The 16,259-nt window shown below is 35.6% G+C and overlaps 1 protein-coding gene across 2 annotated transcripts in view; it reads left to right on the plus strand.

Annotated features, from left to right (window-relative positions):
- The window catches only part of DSCAM (DS cell adhesion molecule), a 465,290-nt gene that overhangs the window by 343,050 nt on the left and 105,981 nt on the right, over positions 1 to 16,259 (plus strand). For both annotated transcript variants that reach the window (XM_068687730.1, XM_068687720.1), the window contains exon 12: positions 14,235 to 14,431. In XM_068687730.1, the coding sequence (XP_068543831.1) occupies positions 14,235 to 14,431 (197 nt within the window). The remainder of the gene's footprint in view (positions 1 to 14,234; positions 14,432 to 16,259) is intronic.

The following is a 16,259-nucleotide window of genomic DNA, read 5'->3' on the forward strand; positions in this document are numbered from 1 at the left end:
GTTACCAGCTAGCTCAGCTCTAGTACATGCAATAAATTACCAGTGACCCTTTTTTTCAGCTTTTTATCTCAAAGTCCCTTTCTCTACAAAGGACACTATCTAATTAAAAACACAACAACAGCCTGTTCAGAAAGGAGGTTAGACTTTTGGGGAAAGAAACTGTGTGATATTATAGGGATTTATTCTGGCAAAATCTGAGGCAGGTAACTAGAGCTCTGGATAGAGAGGTGTAAGAGACTGGTGAGATTTATGAGACTGCCAGAGCTGACAATAGAAACTAAAAGAGTTACTGGAGCTGCCAGCAACTTTGCAAGCTTTTGGGAAGAAAATCAAAGGATTATTATTTGTTAGCAGCTGCATTAAAAATGTATTTAACTGACACATGGCTGAGAAGGCTTCTACTTTCTTTGGCACTGCAGATATGACTGCAGATTTTCTTTTCTATTTTTCGACCCCCCTCCACAGTTCACTAGAGTTCAGCTCCCTAATGAGCTCTTCATTGTAAGACTAGTTCTGGGCTTTCTGTCTCTTGGTTGATATCACTCATACAGAACAACTGAGTCAAGTACACAGTGTAAATACAAAAACATTTCAGGAACCACACAACTCAAAAAAGTTTCTGAGTTGTCCTTGGAAAATTTTGTTAAATATGTTTGGATCTTTTCTACTTGTGTAGCTACCTCAAAAGACAGCAAACATATGCCACATGTTAAAAGAAAAGTTATTAGAAATGATTTGCTTTCTAGATAATCAGGGCATATTGCTAGGAAGACTTCAGTTGCATTCAGGAATGTTAAGCAATTTTTCAAAACAACTTGAGCATCTAGAAATAAAGGAATGAATGTAGCAACATCTGTCAAAGCATGTGGGAGATCACCTTCTAGGAAATTGGAATTTTGATGCAGAAAATGGAGTAAAATGAAAGTATCCTACATGGTATTCGTCAAGCCTAACAGAAAGATGAGTCTTCTTTCTTACAGTTTTCCATACATTCACTATTTTCTAGCCAAGTACATAACTAAAAATAATGCAGGAATAGGAGAAGTAGCATCATTTACTATCTGCATAACCCTGAGCATTGTGTATTCCACTGTATTGAAGGTGATTGTATCTTGTGGGAAAACAATATTTGTGTAATTAAAGTATGTATCACCAAACACAACCGCAACACAGGAGACTAGAAGTTTCAGTTCTTCTGTTTATTGAAATTGTAAGTGCTTGAACTTGGCAGGGAAAATAAGTTTCTTTTCTACTCCATATAAGATGAATCCAGATTTATCTTTCTACTTTAACTCTTACATATTTTTAAAGTCTGCCACCATTAGAGCCTGAATCTTCAAAATAGACTACTGTTATTCAAATTGCAGGACTAAATACTAGCGGAAGATGAGGCAAACTCTTTGAGCCAGTTGTTTGATTTGGAGAAGTAGTCAAAGCAGCCAGGTTGTACACTCCTCCTTTCTCTTTCCTGGGAATTGAGGGAAATTGTTGCCCACAAGATGTCCTGAAGTCATCTCGTGATCATCAATCCACTTACTAGAAGGAGAAAGAGAAAGAGAGAGAGAAGGAAGAGAGAGAGAAAGAAGGAAAGAAAGAGAAAGAGAGAGAAAGAGAGAAAGAAAGGAAGAAAGGAAGAAAAAGAAAGAAAGAAAGGGGGGGGGAGCACTTTGCTTTCAATAACCTTTTCCTTGTGTAGGTAAAGGAAAGATGATACAGGAATCTATGCTTTTGTCTAAGTTGAAAGTTGTAGTTGCAGCTGCTTTGACAGTGACAGCACTTGCATTTTTAGAACATTCATATTCAGTTATTCAGTTAATAGTTTGGCATCATTCTGATATTGTTATTATTTTAAATTCTCTTACTAGTAAAGCAAGTGAAAAAGAGATGTTATTTTCTGACATCTTTCAATTCTGAAATCTTGGTGAAATACTATGGGACAAAGGTAAAACTCTTTAATAAGGGATTTTTCTGTCAAATTTCAAAGAACAGCCAGATTGTCTATCAACTAAAAGAGAGCAGAAAAGTGCAAGTGCTTCTCAAGATAAAATCTCAGAACGTTCTTGACAGCATTTTAGGTAATCTGATAAATCTTTTTCTTTCTTTCTTTCTTTTGTAAGTAGTTTAAAAAAAAAAAAAAAAAAAAAAAAAAAAAAAACTGGGTTTGGAAAGTTATTTGCAGAGGAGTAGCAGAGTAGCAGTATGGCTATACAATGTGAGATTGTGTCCTACCCATCATTCTGGCAGTCTGTTCTTAGCAAGAAGTCTAGAAGCATTCATCCATAGGTAAAGCAGAAGCTGACTAGAAATTAGTGAAAACTTTACTTCATGGTAGACAAGAGAAATTTTATTTATATTTTACTTGACAAAACTATTTTTTTATTTTCTTACGGAATGAACGGATGGAAAAGGTTCTTCACCAAGAGTGTGGTAAAGCACTGAAACAGGTTCCCCAGGGAAGTAGCCATGGCACCACTCCTGCCAGAGTTCAAAAAGCCTTTGGACAGTGCTCTCAGACATGTTGTCTGATTTTTGGGTGATCCTTTGGGGACCCAGGAGTTGGACTTGATGATCCTTGTGAGTCCCTTCCAACTTCAATATTCCGTGATTCTATGAATGAGTCAAGGATGTATTCCTGGCTGACCAGCAGTGAATCCATGTGCCTTAGACTGATTTTAGGTATTTGAGCTATTGTACTAGTATTGTTTGGCTGGGGAAAAAAAAAATCAATTTTGAGAATTTTCACAAATTTTCAAAAAAAATGCATTTTGAAGATTTTTGTAAGCATATTCATCTGATTTTTGTAACAGTTTGGAACTGGAATATACATTTTTATTCCTCCTGATTTCACAATTTCATATCAGCACTAACTAGGAGGTCTCATGTGATGAAAGATCCTGGAGTAGGTGAAGAAGCAGTACAGAGTTATAAAACAAATTTTACCATTTCTGTGCTTATGTCACAGTCTTTATAAGATAAATAACTCTATGTGTTACTTACTATAGGGTTTGCACAAATGAAAAAGAATAAAAGGTTTATCTAAGTGGTTAAGCCATTGGTCATGTGTCTGATCAGTCAGGTCATGCAAGGAGTTGAATAGCCTTGAAGCTATTCAACAGCTGAAGCTGCAAATGGAAAGCAGTGCCTTTTGCCTCTTAGTATTTGAAAGCTGTCTCTATTCATGGTCAATGAAGTGGCATTACTATTGAACAAGTGCTTGGTACTCTTGGTACTCTGAATCCAGTTTCATAACAGAGACAGTTTAACAAGAAGGGAAGCTTGCACAGCTGCTGATAACTGCTGCATTTGTTTATGAATAAAATAAACAGAATATTTCCGTGTCATAGAGAAATTATAGTTATGACTTGCTAAAAATTATTACTCAATTTCTGTTTATACGTTCTGACATGTTTGTGGACAGAAAAATGAAATGTTATATATTTCTAAAGAAAAATTAAATAAAAGACTCAAAAATATTTAGAAAAGTCCATCCATTAGCTCCCCTATGATAGATTTCATGTGTAAATCAATGCCTGGGAACCAGAATCTGAGGAACCAGAGTAGCCATAGCTGACTATGAATCCCCCTCAGGAAGATGATAGTAAAAGGTGAATGAGGAGCAGGTTTAAAAAAAAAAAAAAAAAAAAGAGAGAGATTGAGAGTGAGAGAGAGAGTATTTTCATGTTGACCCTGTAACTAGCTGCTTCATTGATTATATTCAATGTCTGTTGCATTCAAAATGTGAAACTGTGTTTGACAGCATGATTTCTTTCTTCCTTTGCCAGTAGTTGAAATATTACCATTGTCATTTTGGCAAGTGAATGTTCATTTTGCCAAACACACTTGTTTGGCAGAAGTGTTCATTCTGTATGTGCAAGAGGGGGTGTGAATTCCTATTCACTTGAAAGACAATTTAAAGGAAAAAATTAACCAAGTCTCTTGAACTCCTTGCAAAATTTGTGCTGCGGAAAGGTATTATACAGGAAAATGACCTGCAGCCCCCATGCAACATGCTTTGCTCATGAGATAGATGGGTATAATTTACTCCTGCCTGAAACACTGGTATTTATGATGTCTTTCCTTGGCAAATGGTAATCACCATCTCCAGATAAAGAGATATTATTTTTTTTAATATATATTTTTTAATGAGAGTATTGAAAAGAGAATTGTTCAGGACAGCTGAAGGTCAAGTGAAAGACATAAACAGTGTTGCTTTATTTTCTTTTCCAGGTAATCAGAATAACTCTCCTTATGTGACTGCATGAAAAACATTTTTTCCTGTCTCAGTCACACATGCATGCACATACATGCATGTAAGCAGAAACACACACACACACCTTGACCCCAGTTATATAGGAGTACCCTTGTCATATTGCTGGACACTGTGAATACTGGGAACAGCGGTGTAAAATTTGGCTTTAAAACTCATTTGCACCTGTTTTCTGGTTCACAGCTGGATGAGCATATTGCTTTCTCTAAATAAGCCAAAATAACTATAACCCTGCTTCAAATTAAGGCCTATTTCCTCTGGCCTTAAGCATTGGGGTACTGAAGCCAAATTGTCAGCTGCTGCTTTTGTCTGGGAGCTTTAATAATTGTTCAGTGTAACAGTCTCAAAATCCTCAGTGGAAAGACCTATCCTTTAAAATAGACAAAACACTGCAAAGACATATTAGTAATAAATGTAAAAAGCACAAAAATTTCCCAAGTCAGGTCCTAATTTTAGAGTTAATTGTAACAAATAAGATTTTTCATTTCTGATTTTCTGCTGTTAAGAACTGCTGTTTATTTATGGGTACATGTAACTCACAGAAGTATACTGAATATCTTTACTTTATAAATACTGTGTTTCTCTAAACTATCTTAGTTTTTCAATACCAGCAATTCTCTTCTTCCATAACACGTATTTAAAAAAATGTTGTTAAACACACAAGTAGTCTATCGGCTTTTCTTACACTGTGTGGCTTTTAAGATGGTTCCCTCTCTTCTAAAAATTGTCTCCTTTTACTGACCAGTTGAAGAGATCTGCTTTTCCCTGTAAAAAAATTTGGCATGCTGAGCAGCCAAAGTAGAAAACAGACCTAGTATTGGAAAACAAAAGATAGATTAGTTTAGGAATCAAGTTTGTTGTTTTTCAGCCTCAAGTAGAGCTAATAATCCATAGACAGTCAGACCATTCCCAGACAGTCTCAGTGACAAGGCCTAATGTTAGAATTTTGATTGGAGAAACCAGATTGATGTCCATTAAAATAAATGTATTCAGAGCTTTTTATCAGTTCCATATTCTCCCCAGTTGAACCTCCTTTCCTATCTTTCCTGTGGTAGCAGCATTTGTTGACATCCTAAATAGCCACCTGAAATCAGGTTGACATAAATGCCTGATTCTATGAACATACTCCCATGTATGTTCATACATCCATGAACATACTTCCACATGTATGTGACTACTTTTATATATATATACAATGTCATAACACCCTTGTTAGCATTAATATGCAGAATACAAATGTATATTTATTTATATTCTTTACGTTCATTTATTTATGTAGCAAATGCCTACATTAATAGAGAGTTGTACCTTGCTGATTTTAGTATCTTTGAGGTTTGTCCCCATCATCAGAGTATCAGATGTTACTGAGCTATTTGCAGCTATCCAGACAATAAAAATAGAATTCATCTGAAAGGTTAGGAAAGACTAGTTCTACCAGAACTCTTTCTTATACATCAGCAGATAGTATTTCATGGTTTTTTAGCTCATAACTGTGCTGTTATAGACCTAAGTCACTGTGCTTAAAAGTATACTTACTTGCATGAATGAACAGTGAATGAAAACTATTAATGTCCCAGAATGCACTACTCACCAATACTCATTTTTGTTGTAGCCAGAGTTTCTTAGTGTGTTTCTGCTTCATCTAAACCTGTCAATACCTCAATTAGCGCTTGCTTCTCTTCCTCTGTGATGTCCCTCTGTAAGGGACATTTCCACATGTCACTTTACAGCCTCCGAAATCTAAAAAACCCATGGGAATAGTAGGGTCATAAAATACAGCCTGATCAGAGTTCATGTTTTCCAGTGATTTTCTGTTTTAAAAAATAAAACAAAACAACAACAACAACAAATCAACACCACCACCAGAACTGTAAACTGTTTGGTTGTTTTTAATGAAAAAACCAATAACAAAAACAAAAGACACAAGTGTATCTTTTTTTTTTTTTTTTTTTTTTAATTAAAAAGCACATATAGAAAGTTTAAAGAATTACAAGTTCTACGAAAATGAGTGCCCTACCATGTGATTCTGCAGTCTGTGCTTTAACTGATTTGTGTTCAGGAAGTCTCAAAAAATTAGAGCACTGTACTTTACAATTATGATAGCATTAAACCTCTAGTATAACATTAAAACTTGATGCTGTCTTGATGGCAGATTAAATTCAATTTAAGATCAAAGCATAGGACAAGATATGTAAAATTATATACTGCTGGTTTTAACTATTTTAACAGTCCTGCTCATTGCAAACTGACTTATATACAGGGAGAAGAAAGATGGCAATTGATCTGGAATAGAAAGTGACCCAAAAGAAATTTATACTTAATGTATACATGTTTCTAATACAAATTTTTAAGCATCCATACTTTTCAACAATAGTGATAATAAGAATAACACCATCCATTAATTTCTTGGGAAAGAAGATGGTCTAAATTTTCATAAATCACAATTATTATTAACATATGTTAATGTATTTATATTTTAATAGATCTTTGATCACTTATTTTTCTTGACAATTAGACAAGCTCTGAGAATACTGATTTTCCAGTGTCTCATGTGGGTTACCATAATTTGTCATAAATTTCCACAGGCTTTTACTATAACTGACTGCAGGGAACAAAGCTGTCAGCTTATCATTTCCCATTTTCTTTCTCTTGGTTATTAGGAAGTGCAGTTAGACAAAATGGGAATTGAAGCTGCATGACAATGCAAAAGAAAGTCATTCATTTCAGTACCATGTCAAAGTCAAAGAAAAGAGCAAGAAATATAAGAAGCTGCTGGTCTCATGTGTGTTATCTGAAGACAGCAGTTTGCACTATACAAACATAAAGCTAATGCAAGAAAAGACCTCAGGAAGAGGGAAAAATTACCTCTGCGATTTGAGAGAAAAGACATTTTTATTTTATTAATGTGTCTTTTGGTTAAAATTCATAGTTGTCATGCAAAATAAATCAACTTCTTTTCTTATAATGTGACCTGAAACTGCTTCTGAGTGAATAAGATATGAACCCTAAATGTTCACAGCCTTTACCATGACATATTCAATCAGATCATGAGGTGCTGGTGAAACTGCCAAGTTCTCAAGACATCATTGTCATTCTTATTAAAGCTTAGCACCAAACAAGGCCTGGTCTAGCTTGGAAACACATGTCTGAATAGCTCGGAAACACGTTTGAATAATATTTATAATCAAAGTAACTTAATTTATACCATTGGAATACCTAGCTGAAATCATATCTTAGAGTGAACAGAATCCTTATTCATTATAAGTCTTTAGATTTTTTTTTCAAAGATTACCTTGCAGAGATGTTCTAATGAATAGAATAGAATACTGAAGTTTTTACATATTGCTGAGTTTCATGTTTTGGTACAGGATATGTAATGCAAACTTAGGTTGCTGGGACATGGGCTGATCATGCCTGTGTTTACTTTCCTTCTATTATTATGTGACATCATCATTCTCATGGATGTCACTCTTTGCTAAATATAAAGATGCAATTTCTGCTGTGCGCAGTATCTTTTTCCATGACGGTACCGTGTTTCATACCATTCTTTCAGAAAATTGTTATGCTAATAAAACTGCTAATGAAGCTCTTGCTTATTCTCCAGAAATCTGCTTATGTAACAATTATTACTGGAAAGTCAGTAGCCCTACTTTTAGGGCAGGTTGAGAGTCATATGATTTGTTTTGCTTTATTAACAAAAATATCAGGAATACACTCATCTGCATTTATTTTGTATATGCTGTAGATTACTGAAACTAACACTGAATAGATAATTTAGCATGTCACATTAATTCATCAAGGTTTTGTTTCTCTCCTCAAAACTCTCAGGTTTATGTATTTGAAATAGTTTCCCCTAGTCTGAAACCTCAGCAGTAATTAATTTCAAAGGATTTTCTTTTTCAATTTGGAATTTATACCATATTGATTAGTTAGTGACTAGGTGATTTATCTAAGTAATGTTTCTATTTGAGAGTTGCATAGCTCACACCAACACAAAAAAAAATCATTACCAATTCAAAGCAATATAATAAAATATGCATTCAGAATTCACTTTCATGAAATATTTAAATATTTGAGATTGAATTTTTAAAATATTTATCCTAAAAGAATATGTCTATGAGAAGGTTCACAATAAAGAGCACAACTGGATCACAAACATGATGTTCATTTTCAAATTTACTGACTATTTATAGAAAATAATTTTAATTATTCGCTTTGCTCATTTTCATTATTCTACTAAGGAAAACAGGAGTTAAAAACAGAAGGAAATAATTATACAACCATTATTTTTGTGAAAATAATTTCTATTCATAAAAACAGGATGCTTACTTTTGTGTTAACATACTTTTTTCCCTTTTGAGGTATGCAGTATTCTTTGATTTCTAGTCTTACATATCTCTTGAGGATGAGGGTTAAGAGCAATATTGTCACCTTCTACAGAGGTCATAGTTTTGCCAAGTCCCATTGAGGAGTCCCATCGATTTAAAATTCACTGCTAGGCTCATTGCACCATTTGAATTCTGGAGAAATGCTGCTTAAGTAAGCAATAATGTCACAACAGAAAGGGAAAGCTGAAGTTAAGAGAAGAATTTCAGTAACTCACTAATTGAGTTGTAGAAGTCTACTAAATTTGAAAATATGGTAAGTCATTTATTTGTGTGAGCTTTCTTTGCCTGAGCAAAAGTGTATTGAGAAAGACAGTTTATTGTGTGTGATGGAAAATATCACCTGTCATGGAGAAAAATATTCTCACTGTGGTCGACCAACATGAGAGGATATGCTAAATTTGGCTTAAATGTTAAATTAGAATTAAAATTATTTTTTTCAACATAATTCAACTTTAGTGCAGCTTTCTCTTACCCACGTCCCTATTCTCATTTTTGATGTTATTTTTACGTAGAGTTGTTAAAGCACATCACAGGGCCATGGTCCTTTGTTCTAGAAGTTGTACAAGAAAACCAGAAGTGGTTCATCCCCATGCTCATTAGAGTATTGCTGTGCATTTCTCTGCAGCTGAGCAAGGCATTACAGGTTCTTGAAGGATCAGTGTAAAGAAAAGGCTTTTGAGGGCACAGTTTGTCTGATTAGGTAAACACCACTGTGAAAATTTTTCCATTGAGGAAGTCTATGATGACTGCCAAGGTGCTTGCAGGATGAATCCCACTGTGATAGCAGATATTTCACTTTGTGGAGCTGCGGGCACAGCTGCTGCCTGGATGGGTGCAGGCAGACTCCAAACTAGCCTGTTCATGCATGCTCCAGTAAAGAAATCAAGTTACTTGGTATTTACAGTCAGGAAAGAGATCTTAAGACCACAAGTGGAGACATGGTGAGACATGGTGACATGCCAGGAGCTGCACCATTGACAGCAGCCAGGATATGTCTGTTATCAAGCACACTCAAATTCTCACTGCATTCAGTTATGTACATGTCATTAAGTCATGAGATTTGTTTATCTGCCGCATCTTTTCTGTTCTCTTTCTCAAGAGCAATTTTAATCTTCATTAATGTTTGGATATAAGCAGCATTCCAACTTTTAAAACAGCTCAACACACATTGTACAATGTCATATGGCATCTCCCATTGATTTTGTTGTTGACTGTGTTGTATTCCTCTCCTCGCTACCACCAAGTTGCTAGAAAAATTGCCATTTGGAGTCTATAGATAGTTTAGTTTAGTTTAGTTTAGTTTAGTTCTTAAATGTATTGAGAACTTCAGTCAGTCTTAGAATCATTTAGGGTTCCACCATGATATTTAGTGTTTAATTACAAATTAAAAGTCTTATTAAGATAATTAAATGTTTTCATTTTTATTTTTGGCGTTCAGTTTCTGATGGACATTAAGCAGTAGCAGAGAATAGAAAGTCAAATTAAGTAATTTTTACTGAATATCAGGAAAGGTCCAAATTAGATTTATTTTTTTTTTAATTGAACAAAAAAAATAGATTTTTTAAAAGAGTTTAACAAAAAATTTCATCTTGACCTGTTCCATGATTATTAAGAGTAATTTATACTGCTGATTTATGCAATTCAATTTTTAATGATGAAGTTGTTAATAGTATAAAGTAATGAGATTATTCCCTACAGGACTGGTATGAAGAAGGGTAAGATAATGAATTGACCTGGAAAAAGGAGTAAACAAATCAGCTTTCCAAATGGAAGTCCAACATTAAACAGAGAAAGCTCCTAGATTAATGCCACTGGCATTGAAATTGAAATCACCATAATCTATAAACTATAGCTTCTATTTGGTCCAATAGACCAGCTTTAACATTGTCCAGCTTCAGAGAATGATGGGGAGAACCCCAGAGGAAATAGTCTTGGATTAATTTGTCCTGCAGGAAAATTTACTCCAAAATCCTGGAATATGACACTATGCATTCCTTACATATGCCCAGTAATGTTACCTTCAAAAAGATCTGCACACATTATGGCATCTGAATCACCTTGATATACTTCCAAATGCATCTGTTTAGATGCATAGAATCACAGAATCGTTAAGGTTGGAAAAGACCTCCAAGATCATCTGGCCCAGCCATCCCCCTACCACCAATGTCACCCACTAAACCATGTCTCTAACCATGTTCAACTTTTACTTAAACACCCCCAGGGACGGTGACTCCACCATGTCCCTGGGCAACCCATTCCAACGCTTAACTAAGGCATCCTAGGACAATATCACATTTATATATAAAATATATGCTCAGTTTGCTTATTTATTTATTTATTTATTTTTTCCAGAAAAGAAGGAGCATATTCAACTCAGTTATTTGCATCAATAATCTGATTAAAGATAGTTTGAGGACGAAGATATACATTGCCTAAAATATCTTTGGGAACATGGCTTTGTTACCAGAAATCTTTTGACAACGAGGAAGATAAAAAGAGCTTATGGTTTAGGATCATTGGAGATAAATGTGAAAAGTAAAAAATCAGCTTTGGAGGAAGGGGAAATATTTAGCTGTGAGGCATTGCCATGGCAATAAAGAATCAGTGTGGAAGATTATGTGAGAGGAAGGAAAGGATAAGTATGGATAAAGCAGTATCTGAAGAATAAAGTTATCTTTTTTTTACATGTTTTATGCTGTTCTTATTAAGAAAGTTTGTTGGAAAAAAAAAAAAAAAAAAAAAAAACTTCATAAAACAGCCTCTGTTTTTAAAAAAGGAAGTGAGATGGTCACGGTGTTTGCAGTACTGTGGGACACCACGGGACTTCAGATAGACACTTGTTCAGGAGAGCTGAATGTGGAACAGCAGTCTCTGAGACAGATTCATCAAGGTCCATGGGATTTAAATTCAGATCCAATCTTCTCATTTTCTGTGGGGGCATAGTGCCTGAGAAGCAGGAAGAAGTGAGCCCTGCCAAGTACAAGGCTCACCTGCTCCAAATGTTGAGCCCTCTTGCCCAGATACATGGACACCCTGAGTGCTCAGTTACCTTGTGGGGAGGCACATGCCACCCCTCAGCTCCAGGGTGGGCTAAACACATGCTCCCTCCACCACAGGAGAGCAACAGGATATTTGGAATAGGAGATCAGTAGGAGATACTGATGGGAAAGAAGATTACAGTTGTAGAGAAAATAATTAGGGCATTTGAGGCATTGGAAGGATTTCATAGAGAAGTAAAATGAGACTGGATAAAGAAAATGTTGCTGGAGGGGTCAGGGACCATGTGAGGAGGCTGCGGTAGTAAGAAGACAGAAAGAGGTGAAGGGGAGTGGAGTGCGTTTCATTGAGGGGAAATGAGGAAGATGTGCAGAAATGCTTCAGATGAAGAAGGAAGGGATGTGTGGGAGTCTTGGAAAATTATGGAAGAAAGAAAGGGTGTGACACAAACTAATGATGGCAATGTGAACTCTTTAATAACCTGCCACTCATCTGAATTGGTTCTCTGACTGCATGAAGAGATATATTGGTCTATTTTAAGTGTTGTGGAAAAGGGCAGATATGTTTGAGTGCACATACTTGTGCATATGGGGCCTGCAAGCCTACAACTCCGTAGGCCTCGTAGTTTCTTTGTTCAGACACAAAACTTTGATGGACTGAAAAAGTGACTTTTTGAAAATAACCTCTTTGTGGGTATCAGTGCCTGGAAAGAGTCTAGGTAAACCTGAAGATTTTTCCGTTCTCTAGAAGATTATATCAGTCATTTCAATTTTGATTATTCATCATTTCTTTGAGTGCTTCTCTTTGAAAAAACTAATTGCAATCTAATAACAAAATAGTTTAACAAGACATACATTGTCACTAAAGGACTTTAAGTCCTTAAAGAGCCTTATGTCTCACACAAGACCTTTCTAAGAATTCTTCCTGTAATTAGATCCCATTCGTAATTCTCACCCACGCTCCATGGCCTTGATAATTTTTGAATCATTTTATTATGGTTCAGGAGTCCTTTGTACAGAAAGGGCTGCATCCTGACATATTGTCATATCCAAGCATCAATAGTTCTGACATGTGAAAAGGTCATGCCATCAAACATTAGCATTTCAAAACAGCAATTATAGTAATTCATTTCAATACAAATTTTAAAAATTTATTTTATTATTTTATTTTATTTTATTTTATTTTATTTTATTTTATTTTATTTTATTTTATTTTATTTTATTTTATTTTATTTTATTTTATTTTATTTTATTTTCTGTCTGGTAGTAATAGATGTAATCTATACAGGAGAAAGAATTAGGAAGGCCTCAAACCAGGTTCACTGCCAATGTCATCTTAAAATTGAGACCCAGGGAAGTTAGGATGGAATGAGTAAATCGTACTGATAAGAAGGGGCAAGTGTTCATGCATAAAAATGAGAATAGGACTACTGCAGGAGTCAGCCCTGGAGTATAAGAGCTCAGTGAAGGGATTATTTATTGTCACTTTATGTAAGTTGAAAAGAGTGGACTGCTGCTTTCAGGAGAGAGCAGTTCTGTGTGCTATCCAGGGCTTTCCAATTTCTCCCAAGCAGGTAAGTTGTCATAACTATAAGACAGACTTACAGACTTTTATTTCTTGTACTCACAAATGCCCAGATGCTATTCATCAGGGGACAAATCATATGGTAAGAAAAAGACTGACTAGTGAGGACATAAAAGTGACCATCCTGTTTCAGAAAAAGAATTATCCTTCCAAAATGTAAAAAATACTTAGATTTTATGTCAATTCTTATGAGAAAGTATTTTTTCAACTTTAAGAAATTTAAGAATCCTGAATAATTAATGAAGTTGGTGATTGTATCCCAACTGTTCTGCAAATTCTGAAAATAACTTGCAAATATTTTAAACGCAAATCGAGATAGGTTTGTTTTCAAGATATGTTTATTTAATTATTTAATTATACCTGCAGTTGAGTACAGTTTAACTATGTCTTCAGCACATACATGTACATGTAGTGTAAGCCCTTTGGTGCAGAGCTGCTCTTTTCATTTTGTACATCTTCTGGCTTAATGGAGCTCTCATTTTGATAGGCCATTACTGTCATGTACAAGGATAGAGCGTATATCTGTCAGCAAATAAAACAGGTAAACGTACTTTCAGTTAGTTTTGTGCATATTTGTGATAAATGTATAGTAAAATGTTCACCAGAAGGTATAAGAAATTTCTATCAGTTCTTTAGTGGTCCAATTTCTGAGTGTTTGTTACTTACAGTACTTTTATGTGCTGTGCATATTGTAGTTATGGTACAAATTGTCCTATGGGCAGAAAAATAAATGGAGCCAAGTTTCATTTGGATGTGCATCTTCTGTCTCTATAGACACACTGTCCAGTCTTTGCTTTTCTCTGGTAAGTTCCCTTTGAGGCTCATCTTCTCTTTTAAGATTTTCTCACATAAAATTGAAAGTAAAATCCTTTCATGCATTTTTGGCCATCTGTTCAAATATGGACAAACTGAATGAGAGACAGACTGGACAGTCAACCTTTCTGGTCAGAGTAGTCACCTCACTGAAGAACTGTCTTTGTTGCTCTGTCTGTTTTTAGTTCCAGCTATGATAACTTCCTATCCAAACACCACACTGGCAACACAAGGTCAAAAGAAGGAGATGAGCTGCACAGCACATGGAGAGAAACCCATCATAGTCCGCTGGGAGAAAGAGGACCGAATCATTAACCCTGAAATGTCCCGTTATCTTGTTTCCACCAAGGAAGTTGGAGATGAAGTGATCTCTACTCTGCAGGTAAGAAAATAAAGTGACCCGTGACTCATTTACATGTGTGAGATTGTTGCTTGGTTTGATTTTGATTTTGATAGGGATGCACAGCTATTTCTTTCTAGAAGGCCAAAACCCCACCACTTGATCTATCTGTGGCACAGACCTGGAGAGCTAGGCTGACTACTGTTGCTACCAAGAGGAAGTACAGGAAACGTCGGCATCCCATCTCCCAGAAAAATCAGTCACCATCTCCATCACCTTATGCTACAGAGGCAACAAGACAGCTAGGCTGATTCACAGCCCCTCCATCTTTTCTGTCTCAGGAGCAACATGGTTCATGCCTTGTCCTGTCCTTCCTGGGGCAACATGGCTCAATTTTCAGTACACTGCTGATAAGCGTTGAGTGAATACCTGACCATTAGATGTGATGTGTGTCAGGTTTAACTTCACCAAAGTCATTAAGCTATTCTGATATAAAAATAGAGTCTTTTAAAAATATTTTTTTCTCCCTTTTACTCTGTGGGGCTTGTGAGCCATACATGAACAATTTTACAAAGTAAGGTTAGTCATCAGATTCAAAATGAAATAGAAGGAAAAAAGCACATGTAGATAAGTAGTATATCTACTGCTGCCAGTAGTATTTGGCATTTATATATAGTAGCAGAAGTCACCAAGCCATGTAGCAACAGGGTGTAATCATCATCTTCACTTCTGCTTCTCCGACAGGCAGCAGTGCCATCTTGACTGATAAATATGGGGTTCCACTAACTTCTAAGTAGCTCATATGGGTTAGATTGAGAGGCTACATGGGTAGCACTGTTGTTTTGGGGACTTAAGACCATCCCAAGGTCATGGAAGCAAAGGACACTCATGTTGTTCTGGTGTCACCTATAATGGATAGGGTTATGATATTAGTCTCAGTATACAACTTTGTCCACTCAAGTTTGAACTTTTCCAGCACAAGCAAGTTTCCAGTCCATTCCTTTATATTTTTACACATACTTTAGGAAATATAAAATATTTTTAAATACATATTTTAATTCAAAAATATAAATTTTCCATTTTTCAGTCACATTCCTAAAAACATTTTTACTGAGCTTAGGGCAATAACTCTCCAGCTCTCTGCTGATTCTACCTATATTCTGTTGTAACTCTTAAGGTATATCTCTTTCTTCACTCACCAAAAATTGTGTTGGATGACATCCAGCAAAAGTTTGGTTTTGCTTTCATTGAGGGAACTTCGTCATTGATTTCTGTGAGGAAGGATGTGTGAATTTGTGTATATTAGTACATTTGTGTTTTGAATAATATTCAAGAACATAATAGACATTTAGACTATTTTGCCCTCATTCATCTTATTGGCTTTAAAAAGATAGTGCCTGGATGCACAACGTTTATTTTTTTTTAAGGCTGGAGACCTGCTTGGAGAATTCCGTTCTGAAGCTGTTGTATACAGTAGTGGCATTCTACATGCATATCTATGTTACATACAAAACCTTTGACTTTTGAGAGATAAAATACCCTCAAACTAGAAAATGTTGGGATTAAGGTTGTCTCTGAAGCCTTTAATTGAGTGCTTTTGTGTGTGTGCATGATGATGTGATCCTTAGTTGTATACTCAGCTTTTATTTTTTCTGCAGGACCCCTGCCTCAGTCAGGCATGACTTGGATTTTCTCTGGAGTTGAATTAGGGTTAAGTAATGAAAGACACTTTGTGATGCAAGGCTGATCATTGAAACCAAACTTTTCACAGGTGGCCAATAATTTTGTGTTCTTTGTTTTCTAGGTACTTGCCTTGAGCCCTTGGGGTCTGATTTGCAGAAGTACTAAGCCCTCATAGCTGCAGCTTAAC

Source organism: Anas acuta, chromosome 1, assembly GCF_963932015.1.
Source record: "Anas acuta chromosome 1, bAnaAcu1.1, whole genome shotgun sequence".
In the NCBI taxonomy this organism is placed as follows: Eukaryota; Metazoa; Chordata; class Aves; order Anseriformes; family Anatidae; genus Anas; species Anas acuta.